Source organism: Grus americana, chromosome 4 (genome assembly GCF_028858705.1).
Source record: "Grus americana isolate bGruAme1 chromosome 4, bGruAme1.mat, whole genome shotgun sequence".
Lineage (NCBI taxonomy): Eukaryota > Metazoa > Chordata > Aves > Gruiformes > Gruidae > Grus > Grus americana.
This window is the reverse complement of record NC_072855.1, coordinates 40,973,781-40,998,598: the sequence shown is the minus strand read 5'-3', so window position 1 is coordinate 40,998,598 and position 24,818 is coordinate 40,973,781. Positions and strand designations below refer to the sequence as shown.

Below are 24,818 nucleotides of genomic sequence, written 5' to 3'. Positions count from 1 at the left end.
CACAAGTTCAGCTGGGAAATTCAACTCTCTTTCCTTAGTCCCACTCATCCCATCTGTGCAAAGAAAATGTATTGCTCCAGGGAACAGATGGAGTCAGTGGCTGTACTTTGTTGTGCTGTGGGCTCCCCATCCTGGATTAGTCACGTTCCTTGAGTAGGGTACATTTCTGCAGTATAATATAGCAAGCACTATTATGTGAGTTTACTAGATACTCAGCATGTAAAAAAAAATGGAGTTCGGAGTACTATTCAATCAGGATCCATTCTGCCCCACCAGAATTTCTCTTTCTGATGGATTTGAATTTTAATAATATCTACCTAAATACTATATATATTTATATATCTATGTGGGTGCTCATAATTTTCTTTATTTTTTGTTTTTAATTATATATCTGCCATGGAAAACAATAATTAATAAACCATTCTAAAAATAAAAAATCCACCCCTTGTAATTTGACTTTAAAAATGTTTGCAGTCCCAGAAAGCACAGTGTTCACCATGCAGAAATGAGTTTCAAGAGAAATTTATGATCAAAAGAATCCTTTTCAGCTTGTTTAACAAGGATAGATTAAAAAAGGTATAAAACCAAATGCATAAGGATAGTGTATGGATGGTATCACAGATATAACATTCATCCCTTGGGTGAAGTCAAAGTTTCTGTAAGAGTTTGCTATGAGACTTGACTGAGATTTGGTATTTAGAGCAGCCACAAAGGGAACATGAAAAAAACTTTCAACAGTATATGAATCATCAGTAGCTACATTCCAATACTACAGCTGCCTAGAGAAGACTTAGGGTTTCTTATTACAGCTATGAAGTTGTTTTAAGATAATCTTCTACATCTTATGGTTAAGTATATTAAATTTAAAGCATTAACAAAATTATCTTCTTTTTTCTTTTGTAGAAAAAAATGCATTTATTTTATGAGTGGAATAAAACTTCCCCCTTTTTTAGTACAGATAGATTTATTTTTCTTCTGAGAACGGTGAAAATAATGTATTGCATCTATTACTGAAATTGAAATCTATGTTAATGCATTTGCAAATAGCAAATTTTCAAAAGTAAACCCAGAATATGTGAAAATAAGATAAATAAAATAGGCATTGAATTCTTTATGCCAAAGTATAACCCCTTTAATTTTTCTGTGGTGGGAATGGGTTAATTAATGGACAAAACAAATAGGTAGAACACAGATGTAGTTTATGCTTTGCTGTCATAAACGCACAGGATAACCTTGTGTGGAAATGATATGCCTTTACATCCACCCGTTTGCCAGAAAATATTCAGTCTGGCAGGTGGTAGTACACAAAGGACCTTATGTTACCCTCAAGAAAGGGAGGCTTGGAGACCTCTGTAAGTTGACAAACCCTTTGCTAACTGATGCATTATCGCTTAGGTCATCTAGATTGCTTGCAACCTGGAAATGCTAGAAGTTTGTGGATGAGACATCATACTTTTACATAATTATGACCTTTTTTCCCTTCTCCTTTAAAAGCAGATACTCATTATTCTCTGGAATCACTGTCGCTTGACTGTCAGAGCATGTTGGGGGGTTTTGTGATGGTACTTATCTTCAATAATGGTCGTAGGTGGACACACAGATTTCTGCAGTATGCCAGCATTTTTGAAAATAGTGTGTTGTTACCCACAAACTGTATCTATGTGAAAAATATAAAAAGATGATGAAAATTCTAGGTGGCAGCTTTGCAGGAAAGCAGACAGACACAGATAAGAATAATTTTAAAGATAACACTGCTTTCACACCACCCAATTAAAATACAGGTACTTTCTAAGGTGCTTTACAATATATAAAAACACTTCTTGAACACTGCTTGAATTAAGCTCCAGTGCACCCTCTATATTTCTTTCTGAAAACTACATTTAAGGATGGTGTACTCTGAGACTGCAGTCCAAGCTATATTTGCATTTTTCTACATTTTTACCCTGTAGGAAAGGGCGTTGTGCTCTTACGGGCATCTCCTGAGTCTTCCCCATATCAAGGTACTGCACCATACAGGAATTATTTAATTCACGTGGTCTAATATAGTTCTTCCTGGCACAATATTTTAGGATGCTGGACTGCATCGGATCTAAAATGTTTGTCCCCACTGTCAGTACTACATGCACCAACAGAACCCCCAGCTCATAAGCAATTATTATCTAGCATAATCCCTTGTGAACAACATGCCAAGTAAAATAAGGAACATGGGCCTTGCACAGCATGCAAAAGGTCAGGGGCCCAGGGCATATGAAAGTTTTAGATCTTCAAAAAAAGTGACAAAACGCAGCAAGGTCCCCTGTCTGTGTCTGTCCTCACCCTTAGACCAGCTGTTCTTTCAGGCAGGCCCTTTCTTGCATCTGCAGGTCCTCTTTGGTGATGGTGGGTAACCAAGAGAAATACTTTATTAAACAGTTTCTTTCTGTTCTTACGTCACCCACTACTCAGCATCACTTCAGCCGTGCTCTTTAGCAAAACCTTCTTTTCAGGGTGAAGTCCTTATGTTGAGATGACAGTCACTGCCAGTGACACTTGTGTAAGCCATCCAGAAAGGTGACAGGCATTCCAGTAACCTGTCAGCAGCTTACCTGTGACAGCTACTCACAGTTGAAATACATTCTTGAAACATGGGTCACACTTTTCCAAAGGCAGCTATAATGTCAAATGAAGGTCACAACTTTGATACAGATGTGTATAGACATGCGTCTATTATACTAATAACTGTGAGGATTAAGCAGAAAACGATGAGGTGGTATTTAGAATAAGTTAGAGACCATGAATTTTTTCTTCTGTCTGCATACATTTTTGACTATAGTAGCTGTAATGCCTTAGTATTTGTGATTAAATTATAGTCATACAATATTTGTGGTATTGATATTTGATGTGGTAAGTAACAGAAAGGTATAGGAAATACCTCTCGCACTTTAATAATTCTCTCTACCGTCAGTTAATAAACATCCAAGCTATAGTAGTTATCAACATATGATAAGTAATGTAACTATAGGTTTTATTTCTATGTCTGCAAAGATTGTTTTATAGATCAATTTTTTTTTTACTATCTTAGATAATATTGCTGTGTCTGTTATGTGTATTTACTGATTTAGTGTACCTGAATTGAAATGCACCAACTGATGATTCAAACCTTGTGAAGTAACTGCAGTAATGAAAATTTGCTTGTGTGCTGCTCAGCGCCCTACTACGCACTACAAGTAATGCCTGTAGTCTTTTCAGCAGGCATTTTGAATAGTTGACATTACTGGCATTAAAAGTGAAAGCTAGGAGTGTTACAGCTAACATTTATAAATATTTTTGTCATTAAGTCAGTTAACTGTGTTTTGCAGGTATGAAAGAGTTTGCTAATATTTTTCATGTTTGTTAAATGTAAATGTTAGAACAGAGAAATTGGATTATGCAATGTGACAGCTGGTATTTGACTTTGTTGCATTAACGCTCTGTCCAAGCAGTGCTTTTCTTGTGTGTAATACCCCAAATTTTTAACTCTGCTATGAATGGTGGCCGACTGTCACGGAGTGGCCAGCATCCACAGTGTGCAGCTCTTGATCTCCAAAACAGGACATACTGATCAAAACCACCCGATGGGGAATTGTTGCTCAGAATATGATTGCTGCAGAGCTGTATATGGGCTAGTTGGCAAGGGACGAAAGTGTGACAGAGATCATTCTAATGCTTTGCAGTTACGAAAAGCCGTGTTCCCATGCCTAAAATTACTCCCAGGCACTTTTAAATGTAGTACTACCGATATAGTCTGTTGCCCTTAATAGGCTGCAATCCACCTTGTCAGAATATTACCCTTTTTAAAGCAACAGCTTACATCAGTTGTCAGTGCTTTCATGTAGTGCCTTGTATAGTAATATCTCTGTTATCTAGACCTTTTTGATAAATGACAGGTTTTTTCAATACTGATTTGACTTACACGCAGTGCAAACGATTCTTCTTCATTATTTTCCCTTCCCTTGTTGGTTTTATTTTACCTTATGTTCCCCTTTTTATGACTGAGATATGTTATAGCAAGTATATTCTGTGATGTGTGGTCTTCGTTTTTGTTTTTAGTAGATAGTATTGCATGGCTGTAGCCTCATATTTTCTACAAAGAGAGACTGCTGTTTGTGGCATTTGTTTTCAGGTTCGTTAATTTAATCGAGCACATTATGGCCTTAGCAGTATGGTGTTTTTCTTGTAAATGATTCGTGTCGGGTCCAGAAGTCAGCCGGCTGCGTGGTTTCACCAGAGGCACTTTGAGGAAGGCTCTAGGCCACCGTAAACTCAGGTTCACCACAAGCCACAGAAAACTGACCTCCATCTGTTGTTCCTCAGATTTAGTTCACCCCAGGCTTAGCATATTTCTTAGGTAACATTTCACAAGCAACTTGAGCAGATGGTCTGCTATGGATGGTGCTGGGTTTGGGTTTTTGTCTTGCACATCACCATGTGGATGGATGGCTCTCAGGCCTCAAGAACAACTTTCTGGAGAATACTCTATGTTGTGACCTTTTCTTAGTTTCCAGTTCACAAAGGTGATGCTGTAGCGGTGGTTGTGTGGCTGCAGTTGTTGACTTTTTAGCTGACTTTATGCTGTTCTTCACATTATGTATGGATTAATTAATTCAATTGTTATTACGCTAAGTATTAATTCGCATTATATAATGACCTACTTACTGATTTATATTTCTGTGAACAGCATATCTCCAGCTTTCTGGTGAGTTATGTGTTTTTTAAGGATATTTAGAGCTGTTTTTCAGGCCTTTTGAACTTGGGAAAGCGAGGAATATTTTCAGTGTAGGATTGGCCAGGGAGCAGCAAGGGCCCAGCAGGAGGGTCAGGCCACTCTCAAGGAGCCTGGTGGGGCTCAATCCCATCCTTTAAAGAGATGTAGAAAATGTTAAAGGATGAAAAAGAAGTTACAGCCAGTTGCCACAGAGTCATGAGTTGAATTAATTGCTTTAGTTGAATTGCTTATTGAATGAATTGCTTAAGTTTCACTTGCTACAGATATTGATATTATATAGAGAGATTAAACGGTGATATTTTTAATCTCAGAAGACACTGCTAGCAATAACTGAATGGGTTTTTTTCCCCCCTCTGGTATGAGAAGGACTAGGTTGTAACTTCTCTTGAAGTTCTTATTTCCTCTACAGGTCAGCTTAAGGAGAACTATTCTCATTCATAGTGAGAATTGTGTGTTGAACTGAAATTGGGTGGCAGAAACATTACAAGAAACTGTTCTTAAACTGCTTATGGATAGTGCTAAATACAGACCATCTGACATAGATGAACACCAGAACACAGATGAATGACAAGTACTGACTTACACAGGTACTGAATCAGTGCTGAACGGTAGTGAATACAGAGCAGCTGGTGAAAATTAAACTCTGCGCACATGACTGGTGAATGTTTCCATACCAGGACGTGTGATGGAGGACTTCTCCAAGTCAGGACATATCATGGGGGTACATGTTGCAATACCCAAGTGATGCACTTTCTGTAGGGTTTGTATGTGCAGTATGGGCTTGCTAATCAGTCAGCTATAGACCTGACAAGGGGCTATATCATGCACAGTGGCACTCAGCCTAAATCATGATCTCCCTTTTGTGTAGGTGCTTGGGAGGAGCACAAGGCAAACTTCTATGAAATAATGTAACTATTCCTTAATTAAAAAGAAAAATCCTTCGTTTTGATGACTGTATCTTCAATTTAGTACTAGTTAGGTTCATAGTGCACTGAGAGTATCATTTTCTGTGCTGAACGATACTGTCTCATTGCTTATATTTCTCTACTCATCTGTTTAGGCTTAGATTGTAAACATATTTGGGCAAAAACTAGGTTTTGCTGCTGAGCACAGTAGCCTTATGATTCTTAACTAGAGCTGTTAGACACTGTCATAGTGAAGGATCTATAATAAAACTTTAATTACAACTGTTCTTGATACTGTTGCTGAAAATGTGTCCATAGGAAAAGCTTATTAAGATTTGTTTGCACAGGTGTTTTTGGGGGCACAGATTTTTCTGCTCAGAAAATGACTTGGAGTAAAAGACTGTCAGAGGTTTGCTTCATTTAGTGTGCGTGGTGACCCCATCATGTTTATGTAAATAACTGGCTTCTTCAAATGGTTTTATCCAAGATCTAAGGGTACAGATGTTAGTATCTTTCTCCTGAAGTCACATGTATTGGTGACTTAATGGGGTGATAGATGCTGTAAGACAATAAAAGGACCTTACTGTATATCTATCTATCTATTTATCTATAATATTTTTCTGAGATATTTTACAAATCACTATTGAGTTGCTAATATTTCATTGTATGATGTGTGTGCCAAGCCGTTGTATACCAGAGTGATAATATAATATTTACAAGTGAAAATTTTCCAGTTAAATTGATAATAGGCATTAAGAATATGCTGTGCTAGCCATCATATGCTAGTAACCCTGATTTTACAGCATTATGTCTTTAAATATAGCCTGGATACACAGTTCTAGTTTGTATATAAAGTTAGGGAGATCTGTGACTTTCAGTTTATTTTTTTATCTACAGAACATCAAGCATAAAATTTTGCCTCTGTCAAATGTGCTAGACTGTGTCTCCAAATACTGAATCTCTCACAGGTTGGTTTTCAATTTGTAACTAGAAATTTTCATCTTTGGGGGGACAGAAGAAAGGAATATTGGTTTTTATACCTGTAGGAAAGGGAATTGTGCATACAAATAAAATGGTAGAGGAAGAAAAGTAAATTACAGATGTACCAAAAAAAAAAAGGAAAAAAAAAGCTGTCACTTGCTTGGCCTATGATTTTTTGCTTTCCTGTTCATCCTTAATTTTTTTTTTCCTTATATTTTGGATATGCTGAGATGCAAATAGCGCATACTACCATATTATCTTTTTTGTGTAACCACTGTGTGTTTGGGTTTTTTAAATTATTATGTTTATAGCTGTAGGCATTGGAGTCTCCAGAACTGGAGATGTGGGAGGAACAGGGGACATCAGGATTGCAGGTATTACTATGATTTTGTTTGAGCTTGTGAATTCTTCATTGTAAGGTTTGTCAGCTTTCTCTACAAGTTGTTCTCAAGTCACCCAAGAGATGTCTGTGGGCTCTCAGTCTGAAGATTACTTTGTTAGAAATACATATGTGAATAGGACTATGTGCTTAATTACTTTCCACTTCTTTGTGTTTTGCATGAAATTTCTGCTTGTGGAAACGCATATGCATTTCTTAATAGCCCTTTAAAAATCAGGTTTACTTGAATCTCTCTTTTTCATCTATTGTATGGTCTGGTTTTATGATAGTTCTGTGGCTGTGACCTTTATTAGCTTCCCTTGTGAACTTTTTCTCTATATACGAGCTAAGTCATAGCTCTCTGATGTTTCACTTTAATGTCTTTGTACCTGAGACCTCATGAATGTTTAATATTCATAGATGAAAAGTGAAATTTAATGTCTCCATGGATTCTAATATATATTAAACTGACAATTTAATGTGTTTCCTTTTTGACTCCTCCCCAGACCCAAGACATTTTAAAGTTCAGGTTTTTTGAGTATTGAAATATCCAGCTAAGAGAAAAAGAGGACTAATAATATTAATCCCTGTAATTTTAACAGTCATCAGTAAAAAGTCAGTTTTTAAAGAACAGCTACTTCATGGTGCTAGCTGAGATAATATCATTTTTTCTCTGTGTCTACATGGTAGTAATGGTCCTGGTTGTAGAGAGAATTGGCCTTGAAGGGGGCCCTGGAGTTTGCCTTAGAGCCACTGAAGCATGGCTGGATATCAGATCTGCTGGGGAACATAAGGATACTGAGTTCAGCCAAGGTAGCGCGGGGGGAATATGGTGTTTTATGTTTATGCATAGAGACTTAGCAAAGGCAGAACAGAGACTCTCCTAAGCTCTCGGCCAGAAGGCCTGCAGGAAGATGCGAGCCTGCTGGGATGAAAGCCTCCGCAAGAGCCAGGGTTAAGCGGCACCGCAGCTGTGACCCAGCGGGAGGCTGGCAGGAAGGTCTCTCGAGTTTACGGGAAAACCTGCCCTCAGAGGAGGTGGTTATGGACACGGTCTGCAAGACCACCCTGCAGCACCTTTTCTCGGGGTGAGGGCTATGGGACGTGCAGTACTGTTTCTCCGTCTGCCGTGGTTTTGCAGAACTTACGTGGCTCTTGAGCACAGTCTTTTCGTGAATTCCTCAGTGCAATGCCACAGGAGGGTCTCAGGTAAAAGAGGCACAGATATAGGAACTAACACTAACGGTTTCAAACCTCAGTGCTGACAGCAGTAGTAGGAGCTGTGGGTGCCTATGAAAATTAGGCTGTTTATATTAATAAGTGAACACAAATTTAAATACCTAGCTTTGGACATGGAGTGGGTTCTAGTTCTCAGAAGACTTAAGGTCGTCTTTAATTAACTCAAGGAATGAACCCACATTGGAAAAGAATTATTATCCTGCATTTTAAAGAAAACCTTTTCAAAGTCTGTAAAAGTAGTCTGTAGCAAAGGTGGATATAGCTTATTTTGCCAGAAGAACTATGATAATTATTTTTAATGTCAGTCTTGGTTATTTTTTGAATAAGTATTTTATGTTTTAAAACCTTCCACATAGCACATAGCTCCAGACCTATCAATTTGGTGTTTATGTACTACAGTGGGAAAAAAGTCTGAGAAAAACTGAAGGTCAAATCTTTGAAGCTACGTTTGAGTTACAGTAGCTTACCCTGTTCAATGACGTGTAACCTTCAGTTCCTATCAAAAGAGTGGGAGACAAGGAATTAGAAATTAAAACTCAGTGTATCAATTAAAGCTGTTCTTTCACCTTACTTTAATATGCTGTTCACATTCTGGCTGTTGATAAAATTAGATTTAATTAATCGCAGTACTCTGTTTAGTGAAATATACTGTGATTGGTTCTGTAATTGAAAACTATTGGCATAAAATGGAAAGGTCAGCTTAAATGGCATTAGACAGAGCAGATAATCTGTTTGTCCAATTTCAAAGTTTTTGGTTCAGAGGAAAAAAACGAGGTCATTGTTTGAATTTGAAATAGTTCATTAAAACCTCTCATAAGTCTTCCCTCCTTCCACTCCTGTTCCTGTTCTCCCACCTGGGGAGGAGTTTCTGTGCATGTCTGAATTCTTTAAATATGGTCTCATTGCTAGTGGAAAAATCAGCATTCATCCAGGCACAAGCAGGAGAAGTACAAGACCTGTTAGATCATCATTGCTAGTAGTTTGGTAATTTTAAGTATATGAATCCCATTGAACTTTAGTATGTTTTCAGGTTTGTGACATAATTCTATCTTAACTCCATTAAATATCTATAAACATTTCAGTCATTTGTCCACTTTAATTAAGAGAATTCACTGCTGCTTCATAAAATACTGTGAGGTTGGGTTGGAAGTATGAAGTATATGAATGCACAACCATGGGTATGTTAGGCTATTTTTTTTGTCAGTCAGAGAGGGAAAAAGCATGTTACAATAAATAATTTAATCTTTCTTATTTTCAGGAAATGATCACCTCCAGGGACTTGTCTTAGTTCTTTGTCCAGTTAGTATTAATATTTCTTGTTGGCTTGTTTGGGGTTTTTTAATAAGCAGTTTATTCTTGCTATTCTTAGTCTTATCCAATTACTAACAAAGTAATGCTGTTCTCTTCAAAGTTTCGTATACTCCCAGGGTCAGCAACAAGAGCGGAGAAGAAGTTGAAAAAAATAAGAGCATTCAGTCTAGAGGAGAGAATAATTTTCATGTGCATGAAATGTAGCTGCTGGAAAGGAAATATGTTATTCCTGTCCCTGGTGAAAAGAACAAAGAAATAAAAGGCTTAAATTATGGCAAGTAATGCAGGTTAGATGAAAGGGGAAGTTTTGTAATTGCAAGAATAATGAAGTACTGAAGTAGATTGCCTTGAGAGATTGTGCAGTCTCTGCTGTTGGAGGTCTGCAAGGGCACATGAGTTAGATACTTCAGGGAAGCGATTTAGGCATATCCTGTCCTGATTTGAGGTGGGGTAAGATTATATCTCAAAGGATCTTCCAGATATATTTTTATGATTCTGCGACCGATTTCACACAATAAAACATGGCTTAAAACTTTCTGTAGCAGTGAATTTATTTTTGGTGTTTCAACAAAAATGGGCATGACAGGACAGCAACAGGAGCTGCCATAATATCTTAGCATTAAGATTCTTCAGAAATTCTTCAGTATTAATTAACCTGTTGTTGCAATCAACTGGATTCAGTTAAAGGAGAGCAAAATCTATTCTCTTTTAGTATGTTAGAGTTATTCATTACTTTCTTGTGTTACTGTTCAGTTGGTACAGAGTAAAGAGATTGAAAACCTTTTTCTCACTAGAAAGGAGTATACTAAACAATATTATTTTGTCAAATTTCCCTCAACGTACTTTATTTTTAGAGAATTACCTATAAAATGTATTTGCGTGGGAATAGCTTGACTTAAAAACACTTAGAAGAAAGGAAGGGAAATGATTGTGGGAATGAGTATGAGGTTGAGAATGGAATGAGCATGGAGTTAAGTCAGATTCGGAAAGCATGATGAGATCCAAAAAAAAGCCCCAACCGCCCCCCCCCCCCCCCCAAAAAAAAAGACCCCCCAAAATTCCTATTTATTAATAGCAGGAAGAAGAGTTATAGTGCAGGCTGGAACAAATGTAACCTAAATGTAATCTAACTTTACATGGAAAAGTGAAACTAAGTCTGTAGCTCATAGTTTAGGAACTGTTTTTTTAAAAAGTAGATGACTCAGACTTCTCTCATGATCATCTGTGACCATGGTAGAACCACTGAAAATTTTAGTTCCTTTACTTCCAAACTTCATCACGCTGGATGGAATTACTAGCAAGACTACTGTTGGCCTCAGTAAACCTGCCCTGAATTCACACAAAGCACAGAAATTGTCATGCTTCCAAAGACCTTGGAAGAGGTCTCCTTATCAGCTTCATATTGTCTTAAGAAGGCTGAACGAGAACGTAAACCTGTCGGTTGTGTTTAATCGGCTTGCTTTCTGCAGCAGTCTGTGGAGTTTGTTTGCAAATCTCTTAGACAATGGCAATTACTATCCAATGCCCACATAATAAAGCATTCTTTGAGAGATGGAGTGATGATACATGTTCTGCAGCATCAGAAGCCTGCTGTTAAGAGTTGGCACTTGCATTTAGGCAGATTAGTTTGATTCAAGGTCTTCTTTAAAGTGCAAGATATTAATTCTTTTCCAACATGGGTTCATTACTTTAGTTAATTAAACAATGTTTTGTTTTCCAGTGTAAACTAAACCACAAATTCCAAAATCAGTATTAATGATGCATTTAATTGGTATGTTTTAATGCCAGTTCTTTATCTGTAGGGTGTTTTTGCAGGAAGAAAGAGACTTCTGATAGGAACAGCATTACTTTCTGCGGAGTTTTTTGCATAAAAGTTTACTTTTTAATGTAGGTAGTCTGGAGTATTTGTGAACAGATTAGGACTATGTGACACTCAGCAAGACAGTAAAGTGTTTTCCTCCTCCATATGAGTGTTGCCAAAAGCTCGAGTATTCTGCAAATCAGTGCCCTTGGAACATGAATTTGGTTGTGGCATGGATCAGCAAACAACTTCAAAAGTACTATTTAAACAAATCGGTATTTTCATTCTGCAGTTTGTAACAATGTTCAGACAATTGCAGAAAATGAAAATTTATTGTATTTCACCTGTATGCAGAGGCTGTTTCATAGTGTGGTAATTTATCTATAGAGATTAGAATTTAAAGCTCATTAAAACCCTCATTAAAGAAAATTATTACTTTTCTATTGTAACAATTAAAAAATGTACTCATAGAGGGCTATTAGCTTTTATAAATACTCTGAGAGGCCAAATTAAGTTTTATCTTATACTGCAGTCAAAAATATGGAATATGCTATCTCATTGCTGCAGAAACTGATATTTTGTAGCAATTTTTTTTATTTAGTGCTAAAACATGCCAGGTAGCCAGTTTGGCTAAAGTTAGTTTCTGCCTCTGACCTTTCTCTTACAATGTTTGTATTACAACAGAATATGCCAAAAATCCATTTCTATTGAAAATATTGGTCAGCTTGCGTTATTTAAAAAAAGCAATAATAAATGGTAGCTATTTTTTTCTAATATTGCTGGGTCTGCTGGGTCAGTGTTATCAGATTTGCTGCAAAGCTGTTATCAGCTGTACCACAGAGATTTGAAGAATGTTACAGTCATGAAGAAAATGAATTTTTTTATAAGTAAAAGGTGCATCAAAGGAGAAAAAAAAAATAGAAAATGCTTCTGAAATTGTTGTTGTCTCATGCAACAATGAATAAGTTGAAGTTTTCTCATTAGTGATAACCTAACTGTAGTGATCAGTCTGTACTGATTATAAAGTATGTTCAGCACTCTGTGAATACTACCTAAGAGAGGATGTGCTTTTATTGAAAGAAATTCAAAGGCAAATTACTTTAGAAGTTAACATCAGAAAATATGATTTTTAGTCACCATTGACTAGATATCTCAATGATTTTCTGCTTAGAACACCTGACACTTGAATCCTACAAAAGCACTTTTTGTCTTGAGTTGGTGTGGTGGCCAGTATAAAACAGCATGATTCTTTCCATAGTGAAAAGAGGCAGTCGTTACAAGTATGCAGCATTAACACAACATCAGATATGATTTTTAAACTTGCTGAAAATTAATAGTCGAGTATGGATGCAAGCTCTTCTGCAAGCTTACCCTTCTGTGCTGGCAAAGCCCTCTTGAGTTGAAGGAGAAGACCTGGAGAAGCAGCACATTGTCAGTGTGTGTTTTAGTTCATTTAGATCTGTCATAGATGCTTGTGTTACTCGAGTTCCGTTTCTCTTCACCAAGTTGGAATTGAGACAAGTGAAAATAAAACATTAAGAAAAGATTGGTTTAGGTGTTTTAGTCACTGAGCAAATCTGTCGGCAGCTTCGATCAGCAGGCAGAAAGAGGTGGGATGTACTTGCTCTGAGGAATCTTTTTTTTGAAGGGATGTACCTTTCAGTGTACATCCTACCATCCTACCTCCTGTCAGCTGAAATTGTGCCTTCGTGTGCCAAGGTTCACCACTTCGGTTCATCGCCAGGCTTTGCAGGTCACCTTTGTCCTCATGGTGTTTCAGTTTCAACAGATACGGAGTCCAGACTCCTTCAGAGTTTTATCCCTTGTCTGTGGAACCAGTAATGCCCTCGCCCCACTCTGAAGGCTCTGGACCATCTGTCATATGGGGAGAAGCTGAGGGAGCTGGGTGTGTTTGGCCTTAACAAGACAAGGATCGGGAGCATCTTACCAGTGTGTATAAATACCTGACTGTGGGGAGTAAAGAAGGGGGAGCCAGGCATTTCTCAGTGGTGCCAAGTGAAAGGGCAAAAAAAGGCAGTGGACACTAACCAAAACACAGATACATCCATTTAGACATCCTGTGATGTGCCCAGAATAACTGCTTGGCACTATTCTGTCCCACTCTGCTGTATTGCTTTTGAGATTTAGAGTACTTTTGCCTGCATTGCCCGAGTCATTCTTAGCAGTCAGGAAATACAAGTGTCAACTTTCAGGTTGCTTCTCTTTTATAGTAATAAGAGATGCCAGCATGAAGCTCATTGTTCATATGACAAATTCACTGAAATTGCCCTGGTCCTTTCACTGAGGTGATAATGGATGTTTTGGAAATGTTGAATGTTAAAAAAAATTATAAATAATTTTTGAGGATAGTTTCAACATGTATCAGAGTAGTGAAGCTCAGAACTGTCCTTGGAGTATCACCTGATGCAGTCAACATAGTAGAAGTCTATGAACCCTTCTTCTGATAACTTGTAAAACACATGTATTTAAAATTCTGCATCCTGAATGGTGGTGCATACTGCAAGCTCTTAATCCATGAATGATGGATGCAAGACAGAATCTGTGCTAAAGAAGCTGTTAGTCTTTTCACACCAATGTATATTATTAAACACCTGTAATCTTCCATAATTTGACATGATAAATCACAACTTTCCAGCATGCAAATGCATCCTTACAGAGTTCTCATTCACCCAGTGCTCAAGCACTCATACACCAGGTCCATAGGAAATTGTGATTTTTTAAAACTCATGGTTTAACTTAGGTTTTTTTCTGCAGTTTTGTGACTTTAACAATATAACCGTAGTGTAACAATAACAGCTTTTATACCTGTCTATAAAAATCTCAGTAATGAAATGCTTGGGGAGCTTGGCATTTTCTAAATAACATTATTAACAGCTTTAATTTGGAATTGATGGCACAATGCTACTGGGTTGTCCATGATATTCTAGAAACTGAAAGCACAGAAAGTCTGATATAAGTGTTTCAAAAATGAAATAACCTTGAGTCATTCAGATGTCGCAGACTAAATCAAGTGCTGCCCTTTTTTTGATGTGCTGGGCTAATTATTTCTACTAATGTAAATGTCAGTGCAATGAACACTTATTTGCTGTGGCATAACAAATAAATGCCACAGGAAATCTGAGTGTATGAAGAAATTCATCAAGTCCTCAACTCTTTATTATATTGCTTGAAGTCAAGGGTTTAGAAAACAATTCAGGTTCATATTTTTTTAAATGTTTTAAAAGTACTTAAAAATAAAGTAAAAATAAAATTAAAAGGCAGTAATTATATCTGCATGTATTCTGATTTTTTCTTCTTTTTGAAAGATTCTAAGTCTTTACCACCTTCTCTTGATAGCAAATAGTAGTTCTCTACATTTTACTGAACAACCTTTTCTTCATCTTCAGTGTCTTTCAACCTAATGAGAATATCCAGTTCTGCAGCAGTCATTTGTTTGAAGTATGTGGGAGGATGGTGCAGTAGGATGAGGTCCCCTGAATGCCCCTCCAGCTCTCTTGTCTCTCCGTTTCTCCCCGGGCATCTTGTGCGTCCCTGCAGCACCGCTCTGATGGGCAGCAGTTTTGGCAGGCAGTGGCTGGCCGGCAGTGGTGCAGGACCGACCGGAATCATCCGTGAGTGGCATCGAGAAGTGGGTGCCCACAGCCTGCCACCGCACCTGCTGCGGCCACTGCTTTCCTCCCAGAGGGACAGCATCCCAGAGAAGGACCCTGAGAAGTATTTAGCCTGGAGGTTCAAAACTCTCAGGTGATATTTTCAGGCTGTGCAATGCCTGCTCTTGGTATCTTTAGAAAAGATCATGGTAGATCCAAATGACTAGGTGCGATACTTTCATTTTATGGTGATGGGAACTTCACAGGCGCTTAAGGACTGTATTGTACCTATTTGCTCTCCATAATACTTATACACAGATCTCAGTTATATTTGGAAGTTCAGATGTAAGCCCTTTTTTGTTTTTTAGTCTTAACGCTGAAGAGATACAGGAAAGGAGAGTCACACAGGCAATGTTCAGAGCTTAAGCATAGAGATGAGATGTTTGGGTTTTGTACCTTTTCTGTAGATGAGCCTACCTTATATCTAGCACATCCTTAGGGGAAATAATATTTTGGAGTTTTATCCCTAATTCCCTCAACCAGTCACTGCACCAGAATGGATGTTTCCTTGTGTGTGGAAGTGGGAGAGCGCTTCAGATTTTGGTGCTATCGTGGTAATATTTCACTTTGACAGTCTCGTGCTAAAATTTAGCATCAACCAAAAAAGAGGAAATCTTTCAAACTGAGTACTTCTGATGACTGTTCCACCTCTTGGGGAATAAGCTTCATGGGAATGTCTGTCTTCCTGTGCTTATAACCAGAACAGAAATTTTGGAATGGGCACTTTGTGATATTGCAGTGGATTTATAATAAGCATATGGTGTTATATCTAGTGATACCACCTCTTTAAAAGATATTCCTTAACTTTATTCTGATAAAGATGTTCCTTAACTTTATTCTGATAAAGGAATTAATTCATTTGCTCGGTGGGCTTTTTTTTTTTCCTTACTGTCTTGTTTGGTCAGAGTAGTAGGTCAGGGCTTAGAGTCCTGGGAATTATCTGTGTTAGGAGGATGGAAAAAAACAGTAAATTATCTGTTTTACACAATACTGTTTACAAACACTATACAGAATCTTTTATTTCAAGAACAAAGGAGAATCAAACAGTGGATGTTTTTATGCTTCTCTTGAAACATCCCTGAAGGTGTCTAATCTCAGTACTTCTTTACCACCTTTCTTTCCCATGTGCATCTTTTCCTGAGCAGGAACAAATACCAGTGTTCTAGGTAAGATTATTTCCCAAAATTCATTAAACAATTGGAAATGGTTGGGCTGATCAGCATATGATTTTTTTTTTAATGCAGTATTTGATTGTATATTGGTGTTTAGTAAAATAACCCTAGAGCTAGTGAGCAAATCCTCAGGCTCAAACTGAATCTGTAATTATCTCTTCTTTTTTTTTAGAAAGGTGCATTTCCATTGATATATCATCTTCCTTTGCCTGAGTCCCCTCTAATTGTCTGCCTCCACAGAGTGAAATTAAAAATAAATGAGTTATTCAATGAAGGCACTTGTTTCTGAGTTCAAGCTTTCAAATGTCACAGCAGAGAAGCTTTTTCCCCCCTCTTGAGGGATCTAATAGTCTGTGAGAGAGTTTTTTGATAATTGTACTGGTTTTTGGGCTTATCGTATTCTCTGTAATTGAACCAGATGTTGAGTCTTCTCTAGAGGAGCAGGATCTTCTGAGTCTGTGTAGTACTGTATCAGTCTTGCATCCCAAAAGGTTTGAGGTTAATGTGAAAATGAAATAGTAAGGCAGATGCTGTACGTAATGTTGCTGTAGGTGGGTAATCCCTTTTGGACCGAAACACAAAAAGTGTGCAACTCACAGCTGCATACTACGTGTAACAAACGGTTGGATGATAAATTGTTGTAGGATTTTTTTGACAGCCAGTCAAAATCCAGCTCTTCGTATGCAGAGTGATATTTGCTATTGTAACAGTGCTTCAATGATAAAAATAGTTCTTGAGTTCAAGAGGCTAAGGGCTGTAGGGGCAGACTGCACTGTTTGTGGGTGACTTACAGAAATGTTTCAGAGAGGAAAACCGTATGTTTCAGCTAATAAGCTGTGCTGGTTTCTCAATCCTATATAGTGATATATCACTAAAGAACACATATAAGCATTGCTTGTATATTAGGGTGAGGTACTGGAGGGCGAGGGTGCACGAACCCTCTCCTTTCTCATACCTTGATTTCCTCTGGAAAGAAGCCCTGCTGCATATGTTGGAAGGAACCGTAACATTCTCCAGTCATGCCTCCCGTTTCTTAGCCCCTCACGTATACCAAAGAGTATTGTTGCGCTCACAGTTACAGACACACGTAGAATGAAGACTTCACACCAATCTCACAGTGCTGCTGCTATTTAAATATATGAGAACCCAGAATGTGCACATAACAAGCATGTATTCTCCAGAATACTTTGTCTCCCACGATCGATGGCTCAGTAATTTGCTTAGCCACAGATCAATAAGCCTTGATAAACTTTTCTTTTATGGGCTCGAACCCAAGTTTATTTGATTATTTGTTTAAACGTGTAACTTCAATTTTGTGCTGAAGTCATAAGGTATTTTATAGCATGAATTTAATCATTTTTAGTCTGGCTGCTCCATATGTTACCCCTAAAATGAAGAATTCCTTTTGTTGCCACCTTTAGCATTTCTACTTATGTGGTGTGGTTAATTTTATCTCAGTTTAGCCCATCAGTTTATGGTTAAATATACATTCAGCAAAAACTCAAAATTCATTGGCACATGTAATCTTGTGAAGTGACTTCATATTCCCCCACTCAGAACTTGTCTTTCTGAGATTGACTGTAGAGGTTGGGATGTGGTTGCTGGGCTATCTTGTGCGTACTTACAAATAGCAAAGCTGTCTTCATTACTATTACCTAGCCATTACACCAGATCGTCATAGCCTGTGTATAACAAAACAAGAGTTTGTTCCAGTTTGATGCAAAATAGTGTAAATTATCAATGTATCCAAAAAGATGGAGAACTGAGAAAGAAAAGTAGAGGGAGTATGTAGGGAGAAGATAAAGCTAGAATAAGACTATTAAATTAGTTTTCCTTTTTTTTTTTTTTTCCTTTCTTTCCATTGCTTACTTGCCAGCTGGAGAAGCTTTAGAAACGGGGGCTCTTCCAATCACTGTCTTCTGGAAAGAGGCATGTGAGCATACTTAGATGGAATTTTACTATGCAGCCTTTTAACAGTTTTAACATTATTCCAGAAACTGTGTTTTAAGGTCTTTCAAAATGCAATTTGTTTACCCTTAGACAGAAGTGAAATGGAGGAACCAGTTTTCTCAAGTGCTTTTGTATCTTGTTAAGCAATATAGCAACATCAAAAAAGAAAAAAAAAAATTCCTTCAGTTGCTGGCAAGGGAGATATTTAGTTGAGGAACTGAAAGAAGTTCTGATTTCTTCAGAGCTGTAGAATTTTCACTGCAAAATTCTTGCTCTTTCCAGAGAGTTTGGCTGTGAAACTCTACATCCTTTCCTAAGCCCTATTTCATGCTCAATGCAGAAGTAAAACTCTAGTGTGTACGCAGGGTGAATTTCATGAGTCCAGTCCCTCTGAGGGCCGCAGTCTACACTCCCCATTGAGATTATGCTGTCTGAATATCACTTTTAGGAAGCCACTTGCGAGGGCATTGTATTTAATTCCCCCTACACAGAAAGGATGTTAGAGCTGAAAAATCACCATGGTATTGATTTCTCTTAACAATATGTATTTTGATCGGAGACAGTTAAGGGATTTATTAAAAAAAAAATCCAAAAAATCCAAACAAAAACCTCAGTCATTAAATAAGGACATATGATGACACCAACACTATGTTTCTGGATTTATTTGTTTCCTGTTTCTTCTTAGGGCAACGTAACCCTTCCAAAATATGAGCCACAGCAAGACTTTAGTTAGCTTTTTGTGTATCGCACAATATTTGAATTTATATTTATGCTTTTGCTAGATTAATTTTAGTAAATGTATTTAACTATATTATGCTTGAAAGAGGGCCCCCTGGTACATTAGACTTGTAAATGTTATCAGGTAAAGTAACTACAAGTAATTAATATTTTTAAGAGTATTGGCATCAGAATGCAAATAGACAACAAGAAACAGGTGTAAACTCTACTACTCAGCTTTCTTTCAGTGTGCTGCAAACTTGCCATTTAAATCACTATTTTTTAGGGAAAGAAGCCAGCACAGGACTAAAGGGTCACAAAAGTAAAGTTTATCCTGGTTTTGATAGTTTTGATAGTCTTGATACTCTTGAATTTTTGGAACAAGTCGTTCACACCAGCTGTACCCATATTGACAAGAGATAGAAGTTTAATTGGAAGCCAATCTGTCTGGGCCTGACTTTTAAAGAGCAAGTTAGTGCTTCAGAGTGGATGATTTTAGGAATTTGGACTCAAGAATCATGGTTAAAGCTGTTGCAGCCTGTCTTACCTTCTGACTTTAAAAACAAGGTATTTAAAATTACTATTAGAACATTAGCATTATTTGAACTCAAGAGTTATTGAAATTAATGAGTTCATTTCAAGGACATGAAAGGTTAAATATTTTGATAGCATGGAATAGTTTTATCAAGGTATCTTCAGTTCTTCTTCAGTTCTTCCAGATGTGAACTTCTGACTTAGATTAAAACACGACAACAGAGTGTTTTCTTGGGATATGTCTGCAATGTTATATTAGAGGAATAAACACAGGCTGAATTGTATTTTGGTGATATGTAACATAAGTTACCTTTAATATCAAAACTAAAAATAGAAGGTCATGCTAGCAGAATGTGATGGATTTTTCTCAGTAACTCGTGGATTTGTTGGAGAGCATTGAGGTCACAACACCTTGCCCTGAATATCCAACATTCACAGAAATATCAGCTGACCTAAAGCAGAGGTTTTCTGCATGGTTCTACCTTCTTCCTTTGCTTAAAGGTAACCAGCCATGCCTGGCATTCCTCACTTCTTGCTTACAACTCTGAAAGCCTTCAAACCCTAATTTTAAGGATGGCCTAGCTACCAGGTCCACATATTGTAGCTTGGCAAACATTTCTCTGTCCTAAAAAGAGACACCCTTACTGAAAATGCTGATACAACTTCACTTGGAGCCACTGTGTATCATCCAGTTTCGTGCTGCCGGTGGTGTAAAATCAGTAAGAGAAGATGGGTGAGTCCGATGTTCATTGGGTTTACAAACTTCATACATGAAGTTCAGAGCATCGCTCTTACATACATATGCATAAGATTTTTGTAGAGCTTTTCCTTGGTAGAAGGCTGATCAAATTTTGCTTCCCTGGAACTGCTTTTCAAGTGTTTTCACGTACTCATTGATAACAACATTTGTAACATACACGTGCCCTTCATTCTGGACATTTACTCATTCAAATCTAGAATTAACAGAACTAGATTTTTCATGTTACGCCTAAGCAGCAATGAATTGCTTCCTCACTTTCTTCACTGCAGATATGGTAGATCATCATCTTTGCTTATCAAAATTTCTTCCACTTCTTTTACCACATTTTTTTGTAAATTAAGCATTTAGAAAAAGACTAACTTTATTTGAAACCTTCTGCAGCTTTGTTCTACTTCCTACAGATCTGAATTTTGTGTAGTTCTAATGTACTTCTAATGGTACCTATTTTATTTTTTATAAAATACCAGCATTTGGCAGAAAGAATGAGACAGAAGAAAAGCTCTAGAAAGATAAATTTGCTTAGAAGTGAAAAGCAGTTTGTAGCCTGACCCAAGAATTTGGAGTCTGGAAAGGGGAAGTCAACTTACCAACTTTATGCTGCATGGGTTTGTTTTCTTGGAAGGTGCTGAGTAACTATAACTCCAATTTTGCACAAGCGATAGTTTATGGAAAAAATCAAGGTACTTCATGAGTTGAAGGATGGGTCATTTTTGAAACTTGTTCAGTTTTACTGGTCCGCTTAAGTTCTGTGAGCTTCTTGCCAAGCAGTCATAGCAGGACAGTGCTGGAAAGAAATGTTAAGCATGAGTTGTTTGACATACTTCAATTAATTGTTTGTCAAGAACTAAATTCATGGTTTTCTCACACTATTTTTCTAAATAGCTTCATTTACTGCGGTAAAGTTTCGATATTTGCATTGGATAAATAATGTTATATTTGCTTGTGCCATATTATTATTATTATTCTGTAATAATGCAAACCATATATGTATGTATATATGCATTTGTTTGTGTGTTTGCTGTTTTCACAGACACTTCCATTGGGGCTGGGAGACGGACAGCTCTTTACCTGGACTGATGGCTTGAAAAGGAAGGACTGGCATGATTATGAAAGCATTCAGAAGGATGCTATGCGTTCAGGTATACATAAGTTCAGAGAAAATTTAAGTGGTTTATTCATTTCTTGTCCATATGGTTACTTTTTCTTTTAAGTCAGTTCAAACACATTCCTAACAGCCTTTTTTTGATTGTAGTATGTCACAAGGACATAATGTTCTGAACGAAGGGGTCAGACCAAGCACAAATACCTTATCTCTGAAAATAGCCAAGTGAAAATAAAAATAATGTTTCATGCTAATAGCTATGTAATGGAAACATTATATATACACAAGGAAACAGGCAAAAATATTATTAAGAAAGTATTTTTCAGGTTGAAATAATTTGTTATCCTGTGACCAAGTATAAGCAAAAGTGTTGGTTTCCAAAGGGACATATGTTACTACTGAAGCTGAGTTGTCCTCAAAGCAGTGGATAAAATCTGAGCTCAGTACTTATAACTGTCAAGAACATCCAAGGTTATGTTAGGAACAAACTTTGACCCTTTTACCATTCTCAAATCCTTTAGTGTCGCTAAAGCTACTTCACTTGATTCTGACAGTCTAAAATTATTTGAAAATGGGAGCAAATTGTATTTGCAGATACACCGAAAGGCACTTTGTTACAGTGAGTAATGTAATTTTAATGTTCCTTCACGTGCTGTATGCTATATGTGCAAAGAAAGGTTGTGTTCCTCTTTCTGTCATCAGAGCATGTTCAGACTTGAATCTTTCTTTTGTAATACCATTTACAACTATTCAACATAAGATGAATTAAATTAAAAGGAAAGAAGGGAAACAGCAGTTGAACTGCACCTTAATCAGTGTCTGAAAGTCATTATTTTACAAAGGCCAATCTACCATTATAAAATAAATTATGCTGTCTTGATCCCACTGTTAGAAGACAGCCAACACCTCCCCCAAAATACCTCTATAACTGAATCTAGTTGACAGATTCATAAGACTTGGTAAGTACTTAATTTTGCAGGGGCCTGAACCAGTAAATTATTTCAAGTGTAGGTTAATTTTATAAACCATTTTTCCCTTTCTCTTTTGAATCTTCTCAATCACTAACAAAAAAAAATTATCCTTCCCTCCCACATGTGCTTAGGAGGAAAAAAGCTGTGGGGGGGATGGAGTTATTCTAAGGAGTTGTCAAATCAATATTAATTTTGTTCCAAATTGTTACGTGTAAAATGGCAAATATCTAACAGAGGTTGTACAAAATAGAAGCAGCATGCATGTAGAAACATGTACATAAGTAGGGAATATCTCATTATCTGATTAGAATGGGTGGTTATCTGGTTTGGCAATGTACTTCTGATTCCCGAGTATGAAATGTGGACCCCATATGTTTTGGAAAATAAACAGCAATACTTATGATTATCTCATGGATAGCTACAGCATTACCAATGTAATGCAAGCCATTGTATGGAATCGACTAAGAACTCAGCAAAACGTGGTATGTAGCTCTGTAATTCCCAGTCCTACTCCTAACATTATAACCGTAGTTGAATGCCCTAGTAGGTGAATATTTTTTTCCAGTAAGCTTCTCCTCTTGGTAATAATAATAATACATTAACTTAAAACATTCTGACTTATTTATACTTTTATTGGCTTCTTTGTGATAGTGTTTGCTGAGTTTAACTGTTTAAGAAAACCGTTTAATGATTTCTGTCATTATTATTCATTAGATTAAATTAACTTTTAATGATTTTTTTTCTTTGAAAATCACAAAATAGTAATACAAATGCAAAGCCAGAGTATCTCCGTGCACTCTTTTGGGACATACTATATAATTTCTATCCCTAATAACAAAACAAAATATAGCCGAAATCAAGTTTTAGTTAAAAATCAATCTGAAGGCATGAAAATAACACCAGTGAAAGGGCTTCTCAGGACATTTCAGAAAAGGCAGTCAATGCTCATTACACAGAAAAGAAGAAAGCACTGAAGTCTTTTTTAATTCAGTTTAGCTGTTTATCTGTAAAGCTTACAATTTCCTAAGAAATTGGGAATGTGAATTTCATAAATCTAATTATGGAGAGGTGCTACTTTCTCCATGGCTACTTTTTCTGTTTCAAGGGCACATATTTTCTTCCCCTTTTATTCCACCAAATTAAAACCAATGTTCCTGAATTTGAGTGGTCTCTCCTCAATAGAAATAATTCAATTATTTTAAAGCTAAAAGAGAAAAGCCATTTGCAAGACATGCAGAAAAATGGTACCATTTCTGTTTATTTTAGGTGTTCTAGCTCATCTTTTTTTGGTTCTAAAATTACAAATTACCTTTCATATAAATGCTGAAGTGAGCTCACGTTACTTTTGGTTTTGTGGGGCTTTGTTGGATCACCCGAGGTTCAAATGTATGTTATGGTGTTTCTACCGTTAGTTCATATTCTGTTAGCATGATAATGGTACTTGAGAAGGACTGGCGTGAATAATGGAGTGGCAAGGCTTTACATGTATAAGCTCCTGATGTAGCCCAAACATAATTAATATTCAAAGACTCTTGCAGAGACAGAGGCTTTAATAACTGGTACTATTTTTTCAACTTCTCACTTATATGGACTTTGCTCATAGTATAGGTCCTAGCAAGGTCACTTCCCTTCAGCTGGAATTATTTGCTGAAGTCCTTTAGAGTGGAAAACACCCCTGTGGGCTTCCCACCTGAGAAAACAAGGGTGGTACAGATGCAATCACACCATAGCTGCTGCTTATTGCCACTGTTTATCTTTGTCTAGAAAACGGGAAATCAGTTATTCATGTGTTCCTGTTACCTTACCTTACCTGTACAGAACTTTTGAAACTCACAGAGCAGCCAGGCGAGACACAGGAATGATGTTGGTCCAGGTGATTGAGAGATGAGTCTGTTATGCTTGAGAAGTTTCCCCCTATTTATTTGTATTGCTGAAAGTTGTTCTTTTAAAAAAACCAAACCAAAACATGTCAACAAAACCAACAGAAAACCCAACCACACTGAGACACGGTATTGAAGACATTTGTGCTGGAATTTATGCCTTGGTTTATGTTCCTTAAAAGACTCATCAAATAGCCAGTGCCTATTCCATTTGCTGTCGGAAGGAATGACTGCACCTGGGTAAACTGTTCGTTTAGGAAATGCATTTCTTGCTCTTTTCAGATACTTTGATAAATAACCTTTCGTATAGCCAGATTTGTCATCCTATACTGTCATAGTAGGTATTCCATATTTAAAATTTCTAATTCTGTCTGGAATCTTCATAGTTCTCTGACTGCTATGATAGAATGATTTTGACAGGTTAATTGTCTATTTTCTGTATGCTATGATGTTTAGTCTTGCTTTTTTATTGAGTTAGGAAAAGCACCACAACTACCTCTCTAATACCAATTAATTTGCTGTTCTATTTACAGCTTATTTCTCTTTGACGAGTTTTTAATGCAGTTTCAATATTTGCAATCTCTCTGAGTGGAAATAAAACTTGCAAAACAGTTTTAAGAATTTAGGTAGTTAATTTTGATGCATGAATGCAAGAAGCCAATAGAGGGAATGTGCTGTTGGCTTGCAGAATTACTAATTAC

At 37.0% G+C, this 24,818-nt stretch overlaps 1 protein-coding gene across 2 annotated transcripts in view; it reads left to right on the top strand.

Moving 5' to 3' along the window:
* The window catches only part of GALNTL6 (polypeptide N-acetylgalactosaminyltransferase like 6), a 490,185-nt gene that overhangs the window by 147,897 nt on the left and 317,470 nt on the right, over positions 1-24,818 (top strand). For both annotated transcript variants that reach the window (XM_054825417.1, XM_054825418.1), the window contains exon 2: positions 21,195-21,303. In XM_054825417.1, the coding sequence (XP_054681392.1) occupies positions 21,195-21,303 (109 nt within the window). The remainder of the gene's footprint in view (positions 1-21,194; positions 21,304-24,818) is intronic.